The sequence below is a fragment of the Mastacembelus armatus genome, chromosome 14 (genome assembly GCF_900324485.2).
Source record: "Mastacembelus armatus chromosome 14, fMasArm1.2, whole genome shotgun sequence".
Classification (NCBI taxonomy): domain Eukaryota; kingdom Metazoa; phylum Chordata; class Actinopteri; order Synbranchiformes; family Mastacembelidae; genus Mastacembelus; species Mastacembelus armatus.
The window spans coordinates 16,156,900-16,180,356 of NC_046646.1; the positions used below are offsets into that span (position 1 = coordinate 16,156,900).

The window sequence follows — 23,457 nt, forward strand, 5'->3', positions numbered from 1 at the left end:
TGCTTCTAACACAGCAAGTAAAGTCACTTGTCCCTGTCCTATGGCCAAAAGGTACAAGGATGACTAAACTCTGTGCTGACCAGTACAGAACTAAAGCAAACATGATGAGCATTTGACAAGAATTATGAAGGCTGCAAAGGTGGTTGTCCCTCACCTTTTGTTACTTAATAATAAACATAATGATCTGATCAGTTTCACTCGTCACAATGGATAGTAAAAAAAAAATAAATAAATAAACCTGTTAGCATTATTTGAATTAAAATCACAATGAATGTGGCATTTTAATAATTACTGGTTCATCAAATGTGTATGCAATCATCTTGAACATCTGTCAATAGTTGAGCATGGGTTTAGGACAGAATATTATTTGACCAAACAAGATGATTTGGTAAAAAAATAGTTTATTAAAAACGATTTCCTATGGCTGAAATATTGAAGATCTTATGTCCATGTCTTTTATATTTTAAAATCATAGAAATATCTGTCAACATTCAAACCATCAGGACTTAAACTGTTAAAGCAAAGGGCCTCTCTTATTCCGTCCAAGTCAATTTCTCTCCAATAAACAAATCACAGATTATAAACAATTACCACAACACCTTGGAATCGTCAGTGATACAAGCATATTTACAGCAGTGTGCCCCAAGGAATAATCTTCATTTCATCATTTTAGTTTTGCCCTTGGTGCCTCTGTTTTAAAATTATTTAACAAGAGTTGGGATTGCAGAATCTGGGCTTCAGATGTTAACTCAAGATTAGATAACATGTCTGTAGTGAAATATACACTTAAGTTTGGACGTTGTGTTTATAAGAAAAAATAAAATAAAAATCAGCTACAGGGTTACATTTGGCATTTTCATGTGGCCAGGACTAATATCTGAGATTCAATGAGGTACATGTGACAAGTAGTTAAAGATTTCTAAATATAATTCCAAGCTCTGGTCTGAATTGAGAGATCACCCTGTTCCTTTCATACATGGGAGGATAAAAAAAAAAAAAAAAGACCACCATGAACATAAAGCTTATAGTCTTCTTGCTAATGTGTATTTATACAAAATGCTCAAATAGCCAAGTTGGCAACTGAATTTCTGCACCTTTTTTTTGTGGGCCAACGTTTTTTTAATTAAAAGAAACTTGTGTTTGCTTTTCCTCTTACACCTACAAAAGATTCAGCTTCATTTCTATAACTGAAGAATAAAAATGTACACGTAGGCAAGAATGTGAAATTCAGTGAGCAGCAGAATAAAAAAAAAAACAGAAAACGGCAGATGCACATCCAAGATTGTCCAGTGGAATTTTACTCTTCTATATTATAGAACAAAAACTAAGATGAAAATGCACTTTACCAGAAAAGAATTCAAGAGTTTTTGAACAGCTGTTGCTCATTTGGGTACAAGTAAATTTTTTTGTAAGCAGATGCACTCAAAATTTTCACATACCAACATCTCTGTCTAGTTTACGCCAACTCTGAAACAAAGACCTCAAACAAAGCACTTTTATGTAAATTCACCAAATTTCTTTACTTTCTAAATATTCCAAGGTAGATATACCACAATACACCTGGACATATATTTGTGTTTGGTCTTAGCTTTTGTGCTAACATTTAATTTGAAATGCCTCAGATGTCTGTGAAGCAAAAGAAATTTGAAGTTCCAACTGTTGGGGGTGCACTCCTAATATTATTATTTTTTTTTAGAACCAAATGTAACAAGAGCAGATTTTAAATGACACTGGGTAATGGCCAGTAGATGTTATCAGTGCACTAAGTGTCTGGTAAAATTATCAATGCCAGTTTATCCATTGTGAAAAATGCCTGTACTTTATTTTGTGATCACACCTTCTTCATGCAAAAACCTGCATGTTTGGATTTTAAGGCCTCCATAGTCCTTTCAAAGCTGTGTGCCTTATTGCAGAGGATCTGACATTAGACATGATGAGAAATAAGAAATAAACGGTGCATCTATTATTATAGCATTGTTTGACATGGTATTTGGCAAAAAAAATTGTTTTCCTTGTTGAGGAGTGCCTGCTATTACACAGAAGAGTCTATTAAGTAAAAATAAATTTTTGCCATAGAAGTCATTGGTTCCTCTGTCCTCAGAACAACTAATTAAAAACATAAAAGCTATGCTCAAATCAACCTGGAGAGACCTAAGTTAACATGCAAACAATCCATTCATTCTTTTATCTTACAGGAAGGAGGAAAAGAAACACTAGAGTTGACAGTCTATGTTTGCCAAACTGATTTTCATGTGGTCATGTGTTTTAAAACACAGTTGCAAAATGAAATTTGACCATAAGCTGTATGTTCTGAAAACAACCATTCTCCATGGGCAGGAGATGTTTGTTTTCCAAGAAATGTGTTCTTGCCCAGAAACAGTCAATTACCAACACACAAACTGACTGGTTAGAATTTGTCTTTGTCTACCAGGAGTTGAGGCTAGCTATCATAGTGAAAAACTTTTTTTTTTTTTTTTAATATCTTTCAGTGTTTGCAGTCTGGCTGAAGGAGCAGTGAGCCAGTCTATGATGCTGCTTCTTGTTTTGTTTCTGTAGGCTCACTTTGAGCTGAATGTAAGGGCTCAGATGGCGTCAGCGCTCCCGCAGCAGTAGTTACCTGTGGTGCTGGAGCTGAGAGTTCTGATTCTGCCTTCTTTTGAGAAGCTTCCACATTTGGTTCTTTACTGGTTTCCATGGTAACCCCAGGAGTCACACGAGGTTGCCCTGTGCTGTTAGAGGTCCGAAATCTCTCCATGCTTTCCAGTTCGGCCAATCGATCATCCCTGTCCCACCGTGTGATCCTCTCTCGCCGCTCTGACCGCCTTGGCCTGTCCCCCTCCTTTCCTTCTGCTCCTCTGCCTCTTTCTCGACTTACTCCTTCTCCCCTGCCTCTTTCTCCTCCCTCTCCTTTCCCATATGCTCTCTCTCCATCATCACTCCTCCCTCGTTCCCTGTCACTATCTAAACTGCTTCGCCTCTCTCTCCAATCCCGTCTGTCTCTGTCCCGATCACGGTCTCGATCTCTGTCCCTGTCTCTCTCCCACCCACCTCCTCGGTGATCACCTCCATCTTCTTGCCAGCCTCCGAGTCTTTCTCTTCCATCCAATCTATCAACACTTCCCCGGCCTCCATCTCCAAATGGACGCCTTCCACCTCCAAACCCTCGTTCCCGCTCTCTATCCCTGTCTCGATCCCAGTCTCTGTCCCTCTCTGGCTCTCGGTCCCTGAATCCAGGCCTGTCTCCCCTGAATGGTCTGCCATCCATTTCTTCCGGCCCCTCCAGGCCACGAGGACCTCCTGGTCTGACAAACGGAGGAGGAGGACCTTGAGGAGGAGGACCATGGCCATGTGGAGGGAAAGGAGCTCTTATATTGTGGGGAGGGGGCATCCCAAATCCTCCTTTAGGGGGAGGGGGTTCATGGTGCATCATTTGAGGGTGTGGTCCCCTGGGCATCATCTGCGGGGGCATAGGTGGCATGTTGGGGTGAGGTGGTCTTGGCCCATGGGGTGGAGGGAAACGCTGCATGTGTGGTGGTGGAGGACCAGGAGGACGCTGGAGAGGGATTATACCAGGCCTTGCACCAAGCAGACCACCAGAAGGTGGCTGGATATTTCCTGGAGGTATGCCTGGAAGAGTTCCTGGTGGAGCACCAGGAAGAGAACTTGGAGGAGCACCTGGAAGAGATCCTGGAGGACCACCAGGAAGTGAAACCGGAGGACCACCAGGAAGAGAAACTGGAGGAGCACCTACTTGGTTACCTGGAGTGAAAAAAAATATATATTTAACTTTAACTCAATTTTCATAACTGAAGCAGTATACTGAATTTAAAACACAAACAGCTAATCCTAACTTTTGAGAAGCACCAAGAAGAAAATGCTTGGAATTACCATTTTATTTAAAAAATAAATAATCATTACTAAACTAGGCATTTAAATTTTCTGCCCATCAAAGTCTCTACTCTATTAATAGAGTATATTTAGTAGACACAATCTGGAACCTCTAATGACTAATTGCATATATTCTTTAAAAGTGATTAAGCAAATTATTTGTATGATGGATTTGAACAAGAAACAACAAATCACTCTCTGGTGAAATCAGGAGAGTAAGACTAACCCATAGGTCCCATTTGATTGTTGAAGATGGTGGGACTCTCGTGGACCTCATCATTTTTCCTATTGCCCAGACCTGCTGGGCCCAGAGACAGATCCTCACGCTCACCTTTGGAAGAAGGTGGATGACCTAGAGGCATGGCCCCTGGGGGAGGAAAACCTGAGAGAAGAGAGGTGTGAGGAGTTAAAAGTTTGGTTTGATTTGATGTGTGCTGTGAAATCTGTCAGTTGAATCCTGATCTGGAAACAACTGAAAAGGTGGATAAAATAAAGATATAATAGATATATCATATTAGCATAAAATTTCTGTTGAATGTTACTATTAAATCCAACTATTAGATCAATGAACTGAACGCAACCTGGTTTTCTTAGTACAGTACTCATAATGCACAACCAGGCTCCATATAAGAGAAAAACTGCATGAATGCCAGTCAAAATGGTTTGATGGCAGCTGTAGGAGGTGCTACCTGGAGGCAACTGCATAGGGTTGAAGCCAGGTCTGATGAAAGGAGGAGGGGGGACGCCTGGGGGGAAGGAAGGTGGAGGCATGCCTATGGGACCGGGAAAGACAGGAGGCTGGAGAGAACCCACACCAACCACCGGCTGCTGCATTGGAGGAACCTGAGAACATTTACAAGGGATAATTGTACATGTCAAATGAGATGGTTATTTGTTATACTTCCCAGTGAGACAATGCAACTTAGGCTACCTTATTAACTTTAATGTAACTCTGGACCAGATGTCACTTTTTTTTTTTTTAAATGTTAACTGCTCACTTATCTTTCTGACTGTGTACTAGAAATAGATATATTTAGCTGAGCATTTAAATAGACGGCTGATAACAGAATGCACATAATCTTAAACAAACAAGTTTCAGAATGATTCTTTCCAGCATTTATATACTTATAGTGACTGATTAACACATCTGTATACAAAAAAGTTTAAATTACTACAATATCCTGTAGCTGTTGCTTACCTGTGCAGGAGGAGCAGCAGCGGCAGCCACGGGTAACACTTGTGTCTCCTCAGGCTGCTGTGGCTCTGTACGGCCATTGTGGGTGAGATCGTCTGGGTGCTCTAGAGTCTTCCTCACGCCATTCCACTCTAAAAAAGACAAGACACAAGTCAGATTTGTTACTATGGGGTTAGGCTAATTGCTGACTCCAAACTGCCTGTATGTGTGAATGTGAGTGTTTTTGTCTGTCTCTATGTGTCAGCCCTGTGACAGACTGGCCATCTGTCCAGCATGTACCTCGCCTCTCATCAAAATGTCAGCTGGGACCGATAAAAAAACAAATTGAATGGAATTTCCTAATCTGTCAGCGCCTGACAAAGTTTTTACCTGGTGCTAGGGTGTCTACATCCAGCATTCCTCCTTCTTTTAGCTCTTCCAACTGATCCTCTCGGATTTTAGACCAAGGTATGTAGGTGACACCAAGCTCCACATCCCAGTACTGTTTAAACTCAGACTTTATGCCTTTATTCAAAGCCCAAGCAATCTGGACAGAAGTAAACAAAAACAGCTCTTGTTTAAATTAGCGACCTGTCACTTGTCTGTCTGATTTGCAGAATTTTTGTTTAGCAGTGCATTCTGTGTTACTCACTCACCTTGATGGCTTTCTGGTTAACTTTGTAAGATCCTCTACTAAGCTTCTGAAGAGCCCTGTAGGCATCCTGCCTATGTATCATGACAATATAGGCACAGCCACGTGGAGGGATCATCTTAATAGGAAATGATGACAAACAGACAGGTACAGGAAAGATCAAGAACAGTCTGATTATCGACTCTGCTATTGAGTCCGGACTCAAGCTCAAGATTTAACTTTGGTCCCTTCATAAATAGGTACAACACTGGTAAAAGCTTTGAAAAAAAAGAGTTTGGCTTTCATTTTCAACCATCTGTATTTAACTAAAAAGTATTCAATACTTTGCAAAGTATTGAATACTTTACAATGCAAGCGGTTCATGTGGTAATAAGCAAAAAGAAAAAAGAAAAAAAAAAAAACCTAATATATATATTTGATTAATTTAATATAAGCTGAAGATAATCATAGGCATTTTTCATCTTTGCATGAGAAAATACAATTATAACAAACTGCAAGGTGTAGTCACAGTTGGATCAGTGTATCTGAAATATAAAAGTCCACTTACATTAATGGATTCTATCTGACCAAACTCCTCCAGTAAACAAGCGACATCTTGCTGTTGTGTTCTCTTGTCTAGCTGACCCACCCAGAGAGTTGTACTGCAAACTAAAAAGGAGGAAGAAAGGTGATATGAAGAAGAAACTGTTGTTTATTAAATCCCTGTAATGTTTTCCAAATGGAATTATTTTGTGAAAAAACTAAAAACATACTCCACATGCATAACACATCATTTCAAGTTCATGTCTTTCTACTTAAATTATATGACCATAAATAGATTATGACTCACTGCTTAGTGTCTCGCTCTTGGGCGGTGGAAGGCCTTTCTGCCTTCGCTCTCTCTCTTTCTCTCGCTCCCTGCGCTCCTGTGAGCGGGAACGTGGGGAGTGGTGACGTCGGTCTCTGGAGCGCGAGCGAGATCGCCTGTGTCTGGATCGTCGTGTACGGGAATTAGACCGTGACCTTCTCCGCTTTGGAGACCTGGAAATGAGCATATCATTAGTAGCTTATCTGCATAAGGCAAAACAAATGGAAAAGAATAGTATGGATAAAAAAAAACAAAAAAACATTAGTTTGATATATTATATCCCATTTCATCTGCTTACCTGGAGCCTGAATGTGACCTCCGACCTTGTCTGCCATCCCTCACAGACGAATGGTCCATATCCATTGGCAAATCCTAATATGATATGTAGTATATTTGCATTAATTTTACAAAAACTATTAAACCTTGTCATGTTTCTGGAATTTAAAAATAAAAATATACTTTAACAACTTAATTTGCCCGAAAAAACTCTTTTATTAGCTTCCACATGTTTGTGCAAACGGTAAAACTACCTGCTGTTGCTGGGCTGTGTTGGGGGGAGGGTAAACTACAGGAAAGCCCGATGGCCCAGTTGAACCAGGGAGGGGCTGCCCTGACAGAGCATTTCCAATAGGAGGCATCATAGGTGGGAAGTTCTGTCCAGGTGGCAAACCATAGGCCTGGAGCTGGCCATTAGGAGGGAGAGGAACCTGAGAAAGACAACTGAAATAAATATTCTGCACATACAGAATACATATACAGTTTCCTACATAAAAAAATTTATTTATCCAAAATTGATTTATCCTAACTTATTTTTTCACATTTTTTCTTTTTATTGAAGGGTCTGCATTTCACAAAATAAGAGCATACTCTTTTCTTAATACTTTATGTGTTATATGTTGTGTTTGTAGTGATGTATATTTAATAGCACTTTATACCAACTTTACAGTCCAAAGCAAAAAAAAAAAAAAAAAACATAGATCAATGGCTTGACCTGTCACAAAAGATGAGTATTTTTATAATTACAAATGTTCTCATTACCTGTTGTGAAAGGTCTTGTGACATGTTAATCATCTGTGGTTTAAAATGATCCATGTGTTGTGGGAAGGCTGATGACTGCTGCATACTGTGATGATAAAAACAATAGTTAATTCTAAAAATAAAATAAATCTTTCACTTCTTACTTCTTGGCATCACAGCTATGTTGCAGTATATGTAATACAAACAAAGGCTTACAAGGAGGGCTGTGATGCAATTTCATCCTTCTTTGTTTCTTCTCCAACTTCAGGTTCATCATCATAGTCGAAACGGTCCAGCAGCTTCTAAGAGACACATCACTCTTTAACATGGTAGATCTTACACAGCCTGAATTTCTTCTGTCTACCTAGCACTGTGCAACAAAATGTCTAAACGGTGCCAAACTACATCCACATTACAAAAATTTTATTTAACTGTTGTTGAGACATGCAATACAAAATCGCACTGCCACCTTGTCAAACGCTGTTTTCTGCTGGGTGGGTTGGGTGGGCGGAGGAGGTTGTTGAGTGGTCAGGCCAGCCGTGATGATGTTTTGGGCCTGTGTTTGGTGAGGAGGCTCGGTGTTGGTTTCTGGCTTTACTGGCTGCTGCTGAAAGTTCTGGAGCATCTGTTGTAGCTAGAAATCCAGAGATGAATAAAAGCAAAAAGCAGTTAGTGAAGGCCTGGGTCTATGTTGAAGCCATGACAACAAGACTAAGGTCAAAGTTAAAGTGAGCCTACACAACACACACCTGCTGACCCTGCGAGGACTGGAAAAGTTGTGCCACAGCAGCAAAGGCATCTGAGTTTTGCAGCTGAGCAGCAGATGTCATGGTGGAGTTAGCTGTTACTGCAGTTACTGGCTCTTTGGCTGGAGGTGGAGAAGAGCCTGAGGGGGATAAACAGCATGAACGCGTTCAGCACAACACTAGCATCACTAAATGAAAAATCTGCATACCAAACACTAACTTATTTTTATGCAGTATGCTTAAAATTGAACATTAACATTCAGTTTCTCTAATAACACATTGTTTTCCCTGTGTAAAGATCAGTTCAAAAGGAAAACACTTATTTACAACATTTAATGAGATTTATAGTGAATGTACTGTGTCTGTAGAATGCCATTTAAAAATACAAACGTTGCCTTACAGTAATCACTGTTGCCTCATGTGTACAAATACACAAATTACCTGGCTCATCTGTGCCTGTGTAGGGTGCAGCAGCACTGCTAGAGCCAGCTGCCATGTCCAAGAGAGGCTGGATAACCTCAATCTTGAACACGCCATTCTTCTGCCACAGGTTCAACACACGGACTATCTTACTCTACAAAGCGGGGTAAAAAAACCAAACAAACAAGTAAATTAATAACGAAAGTGGGAAGCTGATTTAGGTGAGGGTATTTATGACTGGAGGGACCAAAATCTTTAACCAAATTGTGACTTCAACATGACAATCCACAATATTCTCGCTAACATGGAAAGTTCTACCAATTCTTTCAGCTCTTACCCTGTCCTCTACAGGGCAAAGGCAGAGGTTCTCAAAGGTTCCTGTAATGTTTTTGGTAAATCTTGGGCCAAACACATCCTTATCTGGTCCAAACTGGTGCCTGGACTGCCTAACAATGGAATCCACCACATAGAGGCCTGCTACCTTGTACTCAGGCTTACACTGAAAAGCAAAGGGGAGAAACCAGATTTTGAAGTTATACGTATTTACTAAGGAGAAACTGGGTGATAAGTGAATTTAGACCAGTTTGTCTCACCTTTTTAATAAACTTCTCCACAATCTGTACCACATGTTTGTAGAGCTGAAAGGGGGAGATGCAAATGAGCACATTATCAGATAGATAAAAAACAAAAAAGGGGTTATAATTTTAGAAATACTGTTCAGATATACTGAGAAAATAGAACAGATACATATATAAGTTGATATCAAAACAAATAAATACCAAACTTATTCTTACTTTCATAGCTTTTATGGCTGATTTGGTGATGGAGATCATTTTTGCCCGAGATATTGGGGGCTTGGAGTCCATCAGTGAGAATAACTAGAGACAGAGCAGATAACAGAAGTGTGAGGGGAGGAAAGTCTTGAGACAGGAGGTTAAAATAAATTAAAAAAGGCAGAGATGGAAGTGCTAGAAAAATGAAATGATCAGAGTTGCAATGCTGCTGTTAATTATTTCTCTTCAGTTGCTTTGGACTTTCAAACTCATTTCTTCTCATACTTAAAAGACATATTTACAAGACAAACTTTTTACAACTAAATCTTTTACTGGCAGCTAGTGGCAAAATTAAAGCCGATATTATAAACTCTTCTTGGTTACCACAGCTGATGATCTGAAAGCTGACACTGTGGGTGGTTATATGGATGCATTGTGTGATTGTTGTATTGTTCATTAGGTTCTGGTGGAGGCCTGGTGCTGAAAGCGCTGGTATTATACCGATGTGTGCTGCAGTTTTCTCACTTTCTCCTTACATGAAGAAGATAAATTTGTACATTTTGAATGTCTGGGCACAACAATTTAGTATTTCATAGAATGACAATCTGTCAGCTGTACATGATGTACTTTTGGGGCTGCTAAGCAAAATGTGTGATTTGTGACTATTGTTATGCTTTTTCTGAGTTAACAGCGACCAATTGCCAGAGAAACTTAAGTACACATTAATAAATGACACAGGTGTGCTCCAATTGGGTGTTTATTGACAGCATTCTGCCACCTACACTGGTATATTTCTCATGTATGCCATAGCTATTAGTGCTTTGCATCCAGAAACTTTCTCAGTTTTCTATGGAGGATAGAGTTCAAAGAGCCTCATGAACTATCATAATGTTATAATTCTAATGAATATAGTGACTGAACAAGTATAAGGACTGGCTAACTGTGACAGGGCTGCAGCTTTGTGTTTGCCACCAAGTCTTAGCGGCCAATCAACCATATGGGCCCGGACACAGCGTAAAAGGCCGTAAAGAGAGAGGACAGTAATTAAAAACAGAAACAGATTACCCAGCCTGTCCTAATAATAATAATAATAATGATATCAACAACCAGCTCTCAGGCCTTACACTAACTTCGCCTACAATCACCAAACAAACACAGGCTGTGCGCATTAAGCTACTGAAGCAGTTAATAAGACTTTGTCCGCTGCAGTGCGACTATTGGAAGACAAGGTGTCTGCTCAAGAAGTTGGCAGCACCAGTTTAGTAGTCACCATACTCCCGTAGGTTGAGCTAACATCGGCGCGGCGGTTGCAGGAACCAATGCAAAGCGGCTATCGGTGTTTTAGCTTGCTAGCTGGGAGAAAATCCCACCATTTGTTTCACCGACATTACTTGTGCAACACAAACGCTAATTCGCTCCGCGCAAAGCCAGAGAAGATAAACATGTCCCGCTAGTTAGCCGAGCAGGCCCACACCTCGGTCCTGCTCGGCTAACTCCAGTGCAGCTTCTGCACCGTGACCAGCACCGCCAGACTCGGTGAGTTCAGGCTCTCAGCGAGCCCTGAAGGCAGCTTACCTCCTGGTTAAAGGCGTTAACCGCGTCCATGATCGCCCAACTCCCCGCACCTTCCCCGCAGCTCCCGATTCCCCGCTTGCACCGTTGTCTATTCAAGGAAGGTTCGGTACAACATGTCCGCTCCCGGTAGCTGGCGACAGTTAGCCTAGCATTGGTAGCGCTCGGCGGCGGCGGCCACAGCAAAGCATGATGGGATTGAACGCTGTTGTTCCGGGTTTTGTCCACTAGGGGGCGAAGTACTGGGGGAAAATTGTTTGTTTTCGTTTTATTTTTGTCACAACAACCACACAAAGCCTAACACTCTTTCTCAAATATTGCAGAAAGAAAACAAGAGAGGGGAAAAATACACGTATTGAACCAGAACTAGGCATAAGGAACACGATAGAGGCAAAGGAAAAAAAAAAACTCACCAGCTGCAAAGCAAACGAGCAGTGTAAGCATAAGGATTACAACACTGAAGGTTTAAATAACTTTATTCCACTCTGGTCCGAGATGTTCACAACAAACACTGTAGATAAATATTAAAATGGACTACGTGAACAGGACATGTCCACGGAGCGCTGAGCCAATGAATCCCATCAGGGGCCCCTGGATGTGCTTTATATCCCAGCTGCCTAACGGTGCACACGCAGGTTACATATGAAATCTTATATTTTGCCCCTGCGCAGATATTAAAACCAACACCTATTTGTTTTATATATTTATATAACTTCTCACACAGAAATGACAAAATCTACTTATTACCTGCAGATTTCTGGGATGTATATAATACAACACTAACATTTAAAACATTACAAGTCGGAGAAGTGAAACATTAAATTTTATAGTAGCTCTCATTAATGTAGTGTAATTTAAAAGCACTAGGCTAAATGCTGTTGCCTCCTTCCAATAACCTCCACTTTAAAAAACGTCTATTTTAAATTAAGAATCATTATCTCTAAATTAATCAGATATTAAAAAAAAGCTGCCAAATACCCTTTCGTCTACTCTTGATCAGATCACCTATAATATTCTTTATTTTACAGGGGACTCTGTCTGCTTGTTCTTGCAGTACAAAATTATTCCAATAGATGGCGGCATACATAAAGTTTTGATTCCATGTCTGGATGTCTGGCCTTGTGTCTAGAAAGCATGGTCCAGCGGGCAAGTAAAAGTGTATGTGTAGACGTAGCTATTCTCTCCAGCCCTTATATGAATCCAGACAAAGAGTGAACACAACGGAGCACACCTGTATAAACTGAAACAGTAACACCACAAACTCTGTCCTCATAAAACACCCCAGCTTGAATCAACACCTCGCTGACACAGATTTGAGCAGAATTTCACAGGCTTCATTCACACTGGTTGATACAAGGATATTTTAATTACGTTCATTATATTGTCAGGCGTTTTTCGGTCACTGCAGGTTCGCTGGAGGATAACATATAGGCTAATCATTTCTGTTCAGATTAACCTGATCTAAAGCCAAATACAGGGGAAAAATAATTAATCTCAAACTGTTGCCACTCCCTGCAGGTGTTCTCTTTTGAGTGATGAACATCATGTTAATTAGGCCATGAACAACCAACAGCCAGGGGGTAAATGCTCCTTTGTTTGAAGCACAGGAGTAAAACTTTTATTTGCTGGCACAACTCCAAGTAGCGAAACAAAACACTAAGACAATAGACAGCTTAGCATATATGAAAATAAAAGTACATCTCAGAGAATGAGAATGTTTGTGATGTGGAGTCAGTGTACTGAACACATGGTGCACATGCCTGGTGCAGTGTGTCAACATTTGGATCCTTTACGCACACTACCACCAACACGAACCTGACAGAATTAGCAGACATATAGAATTCATGTTACAGGAAATAGCGCAAATAATCATTTAAATATCAGCGGTGATGGTGTTACTGTCAGTACATCCTGGCTACAAATGGATTCTTTGTTCTTGGCCATGCACAATTTGGGCGCATCATGCGAAACGTCGGAGCAGCGGTACCGGGCGGAGTTGTCCCTCTTGTTTTCACATGTGCTCCGCCCGTCTGCGCTGATTGGACTGAAAATTACCCCAGCTACCACCACGATGAGAGGGGCTGTTTTTTTTTTCACGCTCACTCTAAGAAACGCCCACCCTGATGGCCGGGAAAGTCGCAGCAAACTGAAAAACACATTGCCTGCAACACAGATTATTCAGGAGACGCAAATGTCTGAAGAAGGGACGCTGTGTGTGTAGCCTACCTCTGCCACAGTTTTGAAACCTCATAAGCATTAAGACAAGTTGCGTCAGTTAATAACTTTCCATGACTAAGTCTGACAATTTTGTGAGTCATTTTAATCTAAGCTGATACACTAATCAAGGCTTGTCTCGGAAACTGCTGAGTGCGCTCACTAGATGCTTTGGGTGAACAAGTGGCGCAAGCTCCGGTTCACTTATTTTGTATAGAGGACGAGACGCAGACAGCTCGGAGTTTACGCACGCATCTACTGCCTGCCTTCTAGGTTGGACACGAATCGAGCCGCATATTTTCTCCCTTGTTAAAAGTAAGACACTTGACAAGGGAGCTGTTATGCCAGTTGCGGACAGCGACATGGTTGTGGACAACGGCCACGGGCTGAATGAGGGCAAAACCCCAAACAGTGCCGGGAATGAGAGCATCCTCCCGGTCTCTCTATGCAGTCCTGCAGCGGACATCCTCAAGAACTTTTACCACACCAAGCGGGTCGGGAACTATCTGATCGGGAGGAAGCTGGGAGAAGGATCGTTCGCCAAAGTTAGAGAAGGTCTCCATGCATTAACCGGGGAAAAGGTAAGCGGACTGCGAGGTCACAAAGTGACAATGCAACAGGGTTGGATAAAATGTTTTGTATCTGTGGTTTTGTCTCACATGGCCAAATTTAAAAGCATCTTGTGATATTATCACATAAGAATTCAAATTTGATTAATTTAATCTTCATGTTTTGTCACACATTTTAAACAGGTAATTAAAAAAAAAAAAAAAAACAAATTAAGAAAACTATCAGAGGTTCTGACTTAAGAAAATCCTTTGTTTCAGTATTTAAAATCATGAGTGGCTTTCAGCAAGGGGTCTCATGGTTTGGGATTTCTTTTAGATGTTTAGTCTCTTTTATGTTATATGTCAACTCTTCCATTACTCATATTTACGATGTTAGCAGCCTTTTTTTTATTTCATTTTTATTTCAGGTCTTAATTAATTCATTAATTAGATCAGCCCTGTTTGCTATGGCAACCCGTGTTAATGAGCTCATGCGGCAGCAGCAGCTGTTGAACTCAGTATACATGCACAGCAGGACTTGTTTTCCTGCCTAACTGAAATGACAATATTTACTTTTTCTATGTGAGCGAGTCAGAGAGCTGCCTGGTTTCCCATTAACATGTGCTGGATAAGTTGTGTTCTCTGTGGCTTTTCTGAACCTCTGCTTTGTCTGCTGCTGCTGGTGATCTCACCGCTGCGGGCGCGCAAGCCTGTGATAGGGACACAGGGGGAAATTGGCCGGCCTATGAGCGAGCAGAACTGCTACTTACATATGAAATCATGTCGTTGATAAATGGGCTTGAATCTCTTTATGATTCCGCCAGCACAAGGCTTTGATATGGGCAACCAATGGCCACTGGTTGCCTTTGTCTCTGCAGGCTTTTTGGATGTGCAGCCAGTTTTGCATACTGGAAAAACAAGTACCCAATTTGTTCTAATATGTCCATTTACATATGTGCATAATAGAATATCTATGGGTGTCACTGAAATTCACATTTAGCATATTAAAGGTTAGCTTATCTTGATGCCCCCTCTCTCCCTTTCTGTTGCTGTGAGGACAAAATGAAGCGCTCCCCTCCTCATCCCTCTTTCCTTCACTCTCTTTGTTGAGGATGATGCAAACACAGGCAATGCACAACCAAACACCTCATATGCTCCCCCTCTCTTTACACTCACTCCCATTCAGTAGAGTACAGCACCCAACAGGCATTAGGAGGGAGTGGAGGGCAGTGGGTTTATTCAAGTAAAAGGGTATACAGAGGGAAAGAAAATACAGGAGGACTCCCAGTTCCTTTTTTTAGCATCACTAGAAAGTCATAGTGGATGCAGGGATGAGATATACTGGCTGTGTGTGTTTAAAGGCAGGGGGTATGAAAGTGAGGGGAGGTGATAGATGGTAGAGTCATGGTCAGGGGGCTGGAGAGGTCATAGGCATGTGTTTTTGATGCCTGTAACCCACTTTCCCCCTCCATGCTTCCCCACCTCCCCCATTTTTCTGTCTATGGGTCGCTTTGATAAACAACTGAATCCCCCACAAGCCCCCTGGCTGGGTGCAACCCTCCCCCTCTATATCACCCCTCCTCATATAGACTAGCCTACTGTAAATACAGTGCTCCACACCCCCTCTCCCTCCCCATATGCCCACTTCTTTAACCACACTGCCTGTATTGTGATGGCTTAGTGTGCGCACATGCACACACATGCGCATGTACAGCCAGGTTTAATTAGTAGCTGTAAAAGGTTTTCAGACGTGAATCAATTATCAGAGATAAAAGGACAAAAGTAAAAAATAAAGACGAGCTGAAGGACAGAAGAAAGAGTCTCTCACACACACACACACACATATACGACCACTTTGGCCCTCACCATTTCATTAATGGATATCGTTATTTATTTCAGTGGTCATGCCTTTCCATGTCTGTAGACTCTCCTTGAGATGATTTGCTGTAAATGGCAGCCATGCTCTTGAACTCAGTCTAGACGGGATACAAGGAGACGCGTGCAAAGGATGAAATAAAGTAGATGGATATATTAGCCTATTGAATGTAATTAGCTATAGAGGGCAATGTGTTTGTCATTGAGATAAAGGACACCTTCTTTTATGATGAGATTCTGGATGTTTCTCTGACCAGTGAGGCAATATGGGCAGAAAGGGAGACAATAGGGTGAGCAAATGAAGGAAATAAAAAGAAAGCTTAACATGTCTGCCAGGAAATATTTTCTCCTGTTTCTTAAGAATGTGTTTTCGAAAATAGGAGGAGCCCTACCCTGTATCAGTTCTGGTTCAACATTTGTCCCTGCTCCTTATGTGCTTAGCAGGAACTCTGTGGCAAATGGGGCAATTTTAACTGTCCATTTGCCCTTGGCACCTTTACATAGAGTAACATTTGCTTTTGGTTTAGTTTCTAATGGTTCTGTAAGTTTTCCAACACACACACACACACACACCCTCACACACACACACACACACACACACACACAACCCTTCCCTCCTGCCTCAGGGCCTTATAGTTCCTGGGTTGCCCCACATTGGGAGCAGCTGTGAGGGAGATGTCAGTGTCATGTTAAATACCCTGCAGTGGCAACTGGGTAGCTCCTCACCTGTTACACTACAGTTCCATTCCTGCCTTGCCTCCAATACACAGCAGTGCACCAGTGTTCTTCCCTCTATGGGTGTTATTCACAGTGCCATACAGCTCATGGTTCAAGCTTCAGCTGAGAAGGCAGTGCTCATCTTCTCACCCCTTCTATCACAATTGCTCCAGGTGGCAGTGAAGGTTATCGACAAGCGGAAGGCCAAAAAGGACTCGTATGTGACTAAGAACCTGCGGCGGGAGGGCCACATCCAGCAGATGATCCGCCACCCCAACATCACACAGCTGCTGGACATCCTGGAGACGGAGAACAGCTACTACTTGGTGATGGAGCTATGTCCTGGCGGGAACCTCATGAACCGCATCTATGACAAGAAACGCCTGGATGAGCGGGAAACTCAGAAGTACATCCGACAGTTGGTGTTGGCTGTTGAGCACCTACACAGGGCGGGTGTGGTGCACAGGTAAAAAATAAACACTTAAAAGAAAAAAAACAGAATGAAAGCACAAAAAAAAAAAAACAGATGCATATTGATATCTAGAGTTACAGGCAGAAATTAAACGTTCAGAAAATATTGACAGTTTGTCATTCACAGCTCAGTGGGCTTTGTGCTGTTTATGGGTTACAGCTGAGTTTGAGATCTCTGAGTCAGACATGATCCTCTTTCTCAAAGTATGGGTTAAGTCCATATTGTGCACATTACTGCTAATCCACAAATAACTAGATCTGTCTGCTCAGTAACTGCAGTAAAATGATTTAAAAGGTTTCCTAGAGAGCTGCAAACAATAAAATAAATAGGCTTTCCATGGACTGTGCAATAGCCCAAATATCAATAAGTGCATATCTGCTGCAAAAAGTATTATAATATTCTAATATAATGTTTAATTTCATTTATGGAAAACAACACATAAACTGTATCTCTAAATACAGTTTTAGATAGAAATTTCACAATGCTCATCCTGGGAACCTTCAATTCTTTGTCACTTAGAGCCTGGGAACAAAGTTTCTATCATGATGGCCTCTGTAGATAACTGTGTAACAGGATTTCTAAGACTGAGGAGGGATCTGGCAGCACACAATAGACCCTGAAAATCAGTCAGCATGACCCACATTAGGAGGGTTATGTGTTGGAGCTTATGCATGTGTGTGTAGGGGGGCGGCATTGTACGATGACAATGGCTCAGATAACTTGTCTAATGTAAACACTGGAACTAACATCTCCCTTTTCTCTCTTTGTCTCTCAGGGACCTGAAGATAGAAAACCTCTTGCTGGATGAGCAGGACAACATAAAGCTCATAGGTAATTCAGAAAGCCTTGCATTTCCAAAGTATGTTCAATTTGTTTGGTCAGCATAATGTTGTTTCCCCACACCAGACAAGACAAAAATATTTAAATAAACATTTAAGCAGTTACTATTAAAAACAGGCTTTTAAGACTTTACAGAAGAAATGTACAGATTTTAACAGTCGGAGCTGAGGCGAAAGAGCAATTCAAAATTTTTTAAATTAGAACCTCACATGTTCTCAGCATGGTGCTAATCTGAATTTGTTTATATGTTATGCCATGGTGAAGCAACACTCACCCCACCCCTTCTGTCCCTTAGACTTTGGCCTCAGTAACTGCGCTGGCATCCTGGGATACTCAGATCCATTCAGCACCCAGTGTGGAAGCCCAGCCTATGCTGCTCCTGAGCTGCTCTCCAGGAAGAAGTATGGCCCAAAAGTGGATGTCTGGTCTATGTGAGTGTGCTTTACCTTTTTAAAATATCTAGCCATCATATTTAAAATAAAATAATTTATTTCACAAGTACAACCAGGCCTGAAGTGTGTATTTTGGTCTTGCAGTGGTGTGAACATGTATGCGATGTTGACTGGGACTCTCCCATTCACCGTGGAGCCCTTCAGCCTCCGAGCCCTGCATCAGAAGATGGTAGACAAGGAGATGAACCCTCTACCTCCCTCACTCTCCACAGGTAAATAGTGCCATACAAGACGCTCACATGTGTAGATAATATCTTAAAGTAGACAAGGCATTACTGAATGAATCAACAGATTACCATACCCACTCAGATAGTCACAATGCAATCACTTGTCAGGGTACAATTAATAGGAATGTGAAGTCTGAATGTATGTGGCAAGTAAACAAGCCTTTCCAAGGTTATTGCATTTGAAAAACAACAAAAAAAACAACTCTGGTATTTACACATGTAATGTCTGCCAAGACACACATTGCCAGGGAGATTGAAATTCCTAGGTAAGCTGCTTCAGGAGAAACTGCTTTTGTATTGTTAATTTATCAGTAAATCCATCACTACCTTTCTTTGTAAGTGTAAATAAAGCTCCTCCTGCATTACTTGCATAGTTGACCTTGGCTATCTGGTTTAACAACTTTGAAGGTGTTTTTGTTTTTAAATGCTACTCAACTAGAAAAAAAACAAAAAAATTACGAGCAAAAGCTAAGAACGTGGAAAAACAGATTACACCAAGAGTCAAAAGTCATATGTACCATAATGATCTAGACTCCTTGATTAAAAATTCTTTAAAGAGAAACACACCCTAGAGATGTTCTGCTTAAGTCCATAAACACGTCAGTGAGACTGCAGAGAAATGATACCGTAGATCACACAAAGCTACAACAAACATAAGCCCCGATAACAGCTGGAAGAAATACAACTATATCTGCCTTACCACAGGACTAGAAATTAGAGCTGACAACATGCAAGAGGCTGAAGTGCATAAGGGAAACATACTGGCTGAGCACAAGCAAACAGGTCTACTAAATTATCAACAAACTTTATTTGTCCTTTGCTGCCAATCAAGAGTTAGAAAGAAGTTGTCACTTTCAGGGATTAAAGATGAAACACAACATGTTTGCACTGGCATGTTCAAAGCTAATTTAGGGTTAAGGTAAAGTCATGGGACAGTTCACAGGAAGACAGGTGTGGAAATCATTTCGCTGGAAGCAATGCCAAACAGTCATCAGCATGTTACGACAGCGTTACTCCACAATACACAAATTGCTGGCTTAGCTCACATAAGAACCTGTTAATCAAGCCAATAATAATGCCATCAATCTTATGTTATGCAATAAAGGAATAAAGCGGATGAGGATAAGGTCCTGATTAGTACTACATGCACTGTGCCAGCACTCTGCTACAACTACTCATCAAAATTGACTGAGAGTAGATTGAGGGAATTGCTAATGACTGATCGCCTCTCTGAAGAAAAAATTCTGACTCTGTTAAGACTTTCCAGTTTATGTAATAAAGGAATATTGGTGGCAGTACATGATTATTTATTCTCTTTCTCAGCTGCCATCTGTCTTCTCAAGAAGCTTCTTGAGCCAGATCCCAACAAGCGTCCCAATATCCATCAGGTGATGGCTGACTCCTGGCTACAGCTGGCCAACAAAAACACAGGGGCACCATACCTTAACAGGTAGGCTCACACATTTCCAATTCTTTGGATTTGTATTTTGCAGCGGCACGTTGTCTATTTTTAGTTGTTTTTTTTTGTTTGTTTGTTTGCTTCCTGAACTCAATTTAAAACATCATGGAACATTAACTTTCAAAACTCTCTTTCTGTATTAAGGATCCACATTGAGGAAATAAACCACACAGTGTTGCTGCACATGACAGAGAAAATGGGCTACAAGCACAGTGAGGTGCTGAGTGCCGTCCTCACCAACCGTGCCTGCCACACTTTGGCTGTCTATTTCCTCCTCAACAAGAAAATGAAGAGACTCTCAAAGGAGTACAGGGTAAGAGTATCAGACACTTTTACTCTATTGTTTTGTCAGCTTTTGCCTGTATTGGACAGTTAAAATGAAAGTGAAGAGGCAGTGAGGGTGTAAACGTAACTAAGGTCCCAGGGGGTAAGAATTATGAGATGATAGGTTTAGTCAAACGTTGAAGTCTGTTGTGATGCATGGTTTTATGTGTCTGCTTAGGAGATGCAGTTTCAAGAGAAAAAGAAAGGAGAAAAGCAGAAAAATGAATATTTCCAGACCCAGTGGAGAAAGCATGTCGACAAGCTCACCATCCCCCCGAAACAGACACCCGTTTACCTGGCCGTTAGCAAGGGGCCCAGTAAGGAGAAGAAACACAGGACAGGTGAGTTCATTCATATGGTGCAGTACAAAATGCATGGACATAAGAAAAAAAGAAAATAAGATACAGTATTTTTAAGTACAACTGTATTTATTTTATCTATTTTATTTACCTTTGTTCATACAGGGTAGGTTGACTGAGCATGCATGTTGTTGTACATCAGTGACCTGTTTCACACACATGTAGTACCCTTGTCATCCATCAAACCCTCCTCCATCCATTGTTTGTCTCTCCACCCATCCAACCATCTGGGAGGAAACGGCCTGGCCAGACAATCGTAGGGCAAACGCACAAACACTTCTTCAAATTTTAAATTCACCTGTTCATTTACTACATTTATAATCCGAAATCAAACTTGTTTGAATTTAGTAACACAGCAGATACCCTGGGGAAATCACATCTAGAATCTTGACACACAGGGCACTTGGCCAAAAGTATTCAGAGAAGGTGCAGCTGTCCACTTTTCATTCAGTTGTGTGTATAGAGCGCTGAGCAAAAGCTACTATTATTAAAAAAAGTTTGACAAGTATTATATTTCAGAAATATTACAATGTTTCTTTTTTCCCCCCTCAGGTCTACTGCGTGCTATTACTGGTGGCCATCGTAATTCTCCTCTGGCACCCCCTGGCACTGTCGCTTCCTCATCAATGGAATATCTGGAGATCCATCCTCTCTTTCCCAATACCCCACAGCAACGGCGGCGCTTGGCCACCCTCCCACAAGTCAACACAAGCCCAGAACACAACATCCCTGCTCCACCAGCCCCGTCACCAATCGGCATGCATTCCTTCGGCTCCCTCTCCAAAGCTGAACAAATCGAAGACACCCCAGCGTCACCCTGGTACAAGCTGACAAATGGTACTCTGTCACCACCACGCCATGTCTCTGCTTTCCAGCCTGACTCCTCTTACTTGAAAAAGGCCACAATTCCCAGTCCTCCAGTCCTCATTGTCAACCCGCAGCCCAAGAAGAGCATCTCATCAGATTGGTGTGGCTCTTCTGACACTAGCGGCAGCCCCCCCAGCACCATAGGTAGCCCCCCAGGCAGCTCAGCTTTCAGCCCTCCAAAGTCTGCTTTTAGTCCCCTTAATCCCACTTCAGCTTTCAGTCCGCCTTCCAACAGCGGCAGCAGTGATCCTGACAGTCCGACACACCGCAGCAAGTTCCCATCTATGGGAATAGGGCAGATCCTGAAAAAGAAGGTCCAACTGCAGCCATTCACCTTCCGGCCAGAACAGGTCGTTGAGGAAGTGGTGTCCCCACCTCCCTACCCCATGCAGACTCTCCTCTGTGCTTCAGGTGCACTCAAGACCCTCTGCTGAGGGATACAAAGGAAAAAAAAAAAACAACAACAAAAAAAAAAAACGAAAGACAGATGGAACTCAAGGCCTCTTTCAATATTTTGGAGCGGTCTTCCAGAGCGGCCTTTTGAACTGTCCCTTTATTGCAACTGAGCCACTTTTCAAGACAGACTTGATTTTTTTGATTAAGAAAAGAACACAAAGGGGGTTCAAGTGAAACTATAAAATATTTTACCTCGTTACCGCTCTCGTTATGTATTAAGTGGTGACACTGAGAAGATGAGATTTGAAACGGATCCCTGAGCAATGACTAAACCTTCTTATGTCCTAGATACAGAATGGACATGGCACATCATGTAATATGGGCCTTGCAAACAACATGTACACACACCCCTACACACAAAACACTGTATTATAGACTGAGTCAAGAGATAATTCTCTTATGTAATATTGCTGTACTAATTCAAACTGATTCACACCAGCTAACAGACCCCAATTATTACCCTAACCCTGATTACATGTATAAATGTTTTGTCTCTGTGAAAACACTCCAAAATACCCAGACTTCCAGCCAGCTGGCACCGTATCCTCAATGCTGACTGGGCGAAGAAGCTCACTGCACTATTCTTGAAAACCAAAACCTATAGTAACAACAGTGTTTACCATCTTTTACCTCACTGCATTATTCATACATCAATGTACAACAGCGGTCGATTGTGACATGCTTGTGTGGATTTTGCCACAGCGTTGCAGTGTCTGAGCCTTAGTGCCATTAGACTCAAAAGACCAAGACAGAAGTAGGTACCAAGAGTAGAGTCATACCTTTAGAGTAGCATTCTCATAAACCAACACTAGTAGTTAAATATTCACAGGTAGAACTTTTTATATACAAAGTGTTACATCACGTCCACAACCCACAGGGAAACTTCAATAGTCAGTCTTATGACTTTCTCACAGCTGGATATGCCTCTTTATTGTCAGTTTTGGAAAAAAAAGGTAAAGATAAAAAAAATTAAAAAAAAGGATCAAAAGCCTTATAAAACTGATCAACCTCACTAAAGGGTGAGGATATCAAAGTGGGAGGAATGGCTACTATGATCACATAATACCCATAGAAATGATTCACTTCCTTTTGTCTTAATGCTGTAGTTTGTGCAATAGTCTTATGTGTTAACTGCATTGACAAGTATTTGCCAAGAGCTCTCTGCGAGTGATGTGAAAATTGTGCTTGTAAATAACAGTACAACTTCTGTATTCCTGTCACTTATGCCGTTCTGTACGAAGCAATTTCTAAAATGTTTGTTGAGTCGATATTTTCACGTCTGTTGCTTCACAAAATTATGTGACTCTACAAAAAGGCTTCCACAGGTACACGAGGCTTCTCACTGTTAAGAAACTGTAGAATCTTTTCTTGTCCAAATGAAAAGTTGCATGCAATGTTTCACGAGTCGAACTGTACTGTCAACATTTGAAATGACGTCTTTGTACCTTTTTTTCTCGTTGATACTGAGATTGATACAGACTCGGGGGGTCTTTTGTAAGATTTTGTAATGGATGGTTTTCTTTGAGTGTCAAGAGATTTCTATGCTGTAAAAAGTATT

General features: G+C 41.4%; 2 protein-coding genes across 3 annotated transcripts; one reads left to right on the top strand and one right to left on the bottom strand.

Moving 5' to 3' along the window:
* Positions 1–381: 381 nt before the first annotated feature.
* scaf4a (SR-related CTD-associated factor 4a) lies at positions 382–11,251 on the bottom strand. 2 transcript variants are annotated; one of them, XM_026328662.1, is made up of 19 exons: positions 11,093–11,251; positions 9,539–9,622; positions 9,338–9,382; positions 9,082–9,243; positions 8,766–8,898; positions 8,328–8,464; positions 8,048–8,212; positions 7,795–7,877; positions 7,600–7,684; positions 7,092–7,268; positions 6,860–6,933; positions 6,544–6,734; positions 6,262–6,362; positions 5,719–5,832; positions 5,453–5,609; positions 5,087–5,214; positions 4,578–4,731; positions 4,115–4,270; positions 382–3,759 (listed from the first exon to the last, which is right to left on the bottom strand). In XM_026328662.1, exons 1-19 carry the CDS (start codon positions 11,120–11,122, stop codon positions 2,525–2,527), a joined length of 3,411 nt encoding a protein of 1,136 aa, XP_026184447.1. In that variant the 5' UTR covers positions 11,123–11,251; the 3' UTR covers positions 382–2,524. The 2 variants fall into 2 exon arrangements, with proteins under 2 accessions (XP_026184447.1, XP_026184446.1); XM_026328661.1 differs by having other exon boundaries at positions 7,795–7,880.
* Positions 11,252–13,644: 2,393 nt separating this feature from the next.
* On the top strand, positions 13,645–21,889 carry hunk (hormonally up-regulated Neu-associated kinase). Its single transcript, XM_026328571.1, has 9 exons — positions 13,645–13,884; positions 16,617–16,909; positions 17,691–17,746; positions 18,051–18,186; positions 18,292–18,419; positions 19,758–19,884; positions 20,038–20,206; positions 20,396–20,558; positions 21,129–21,889. Exons 1-9 carry the CDS (start codon positions 13,645–13,647, stop codon positions 21,875–21,877), a joined length of 2,061 nt encoding a protein of 686 aa, XP_026184356.1. The 3' UTR covers positions 21,878–21,889.
* Positions 21,890–23,457: the final 1,568 nt, after the last annotated feature.

Coding starts and splice junctions, on each gene's coding strand:
- hunk (XM_026328571.1), top strand. CDS start 13,645: ATGCCAGTTGCGGACAGCGACATGGTTGTGGACAACGGCCACGGGCTG. Junction 13,885..16,616: donor ATGCATTAACCGGGGAAAAG/GTAAGCGGACTG, acceptor CAATTGCTCCAG/GTGGCAGTGAAGGTTATCGA. Junction 17,747..18,050: donor GGACAACATAAAGCTCATAG/GTAATTCAGAAA, acceptor TCTGTCCCTTAG/ACTTTGGCCTCAGTAACTGC.
- scaf4a (XM_026328661.1), bottom strand. CDS start 11,122: ATGGACGCGGTTAACGCCTTTAACCAGGAG. Junction 9,244..9,337: donor TGGAGAAGTTTATTAAAAAG/GTGAGACAAACT, acceptor TTTGCTTTTCAG/TGTAAGCCTGAGTACAAGGT. Junction 8,213..8,327: donor AGTCCTCGCAGGGTCAGCAG/GTGTGTGTTGTG, acceptor CTGGATTTCTAG/CTACAACAGATGCTCCAGAA.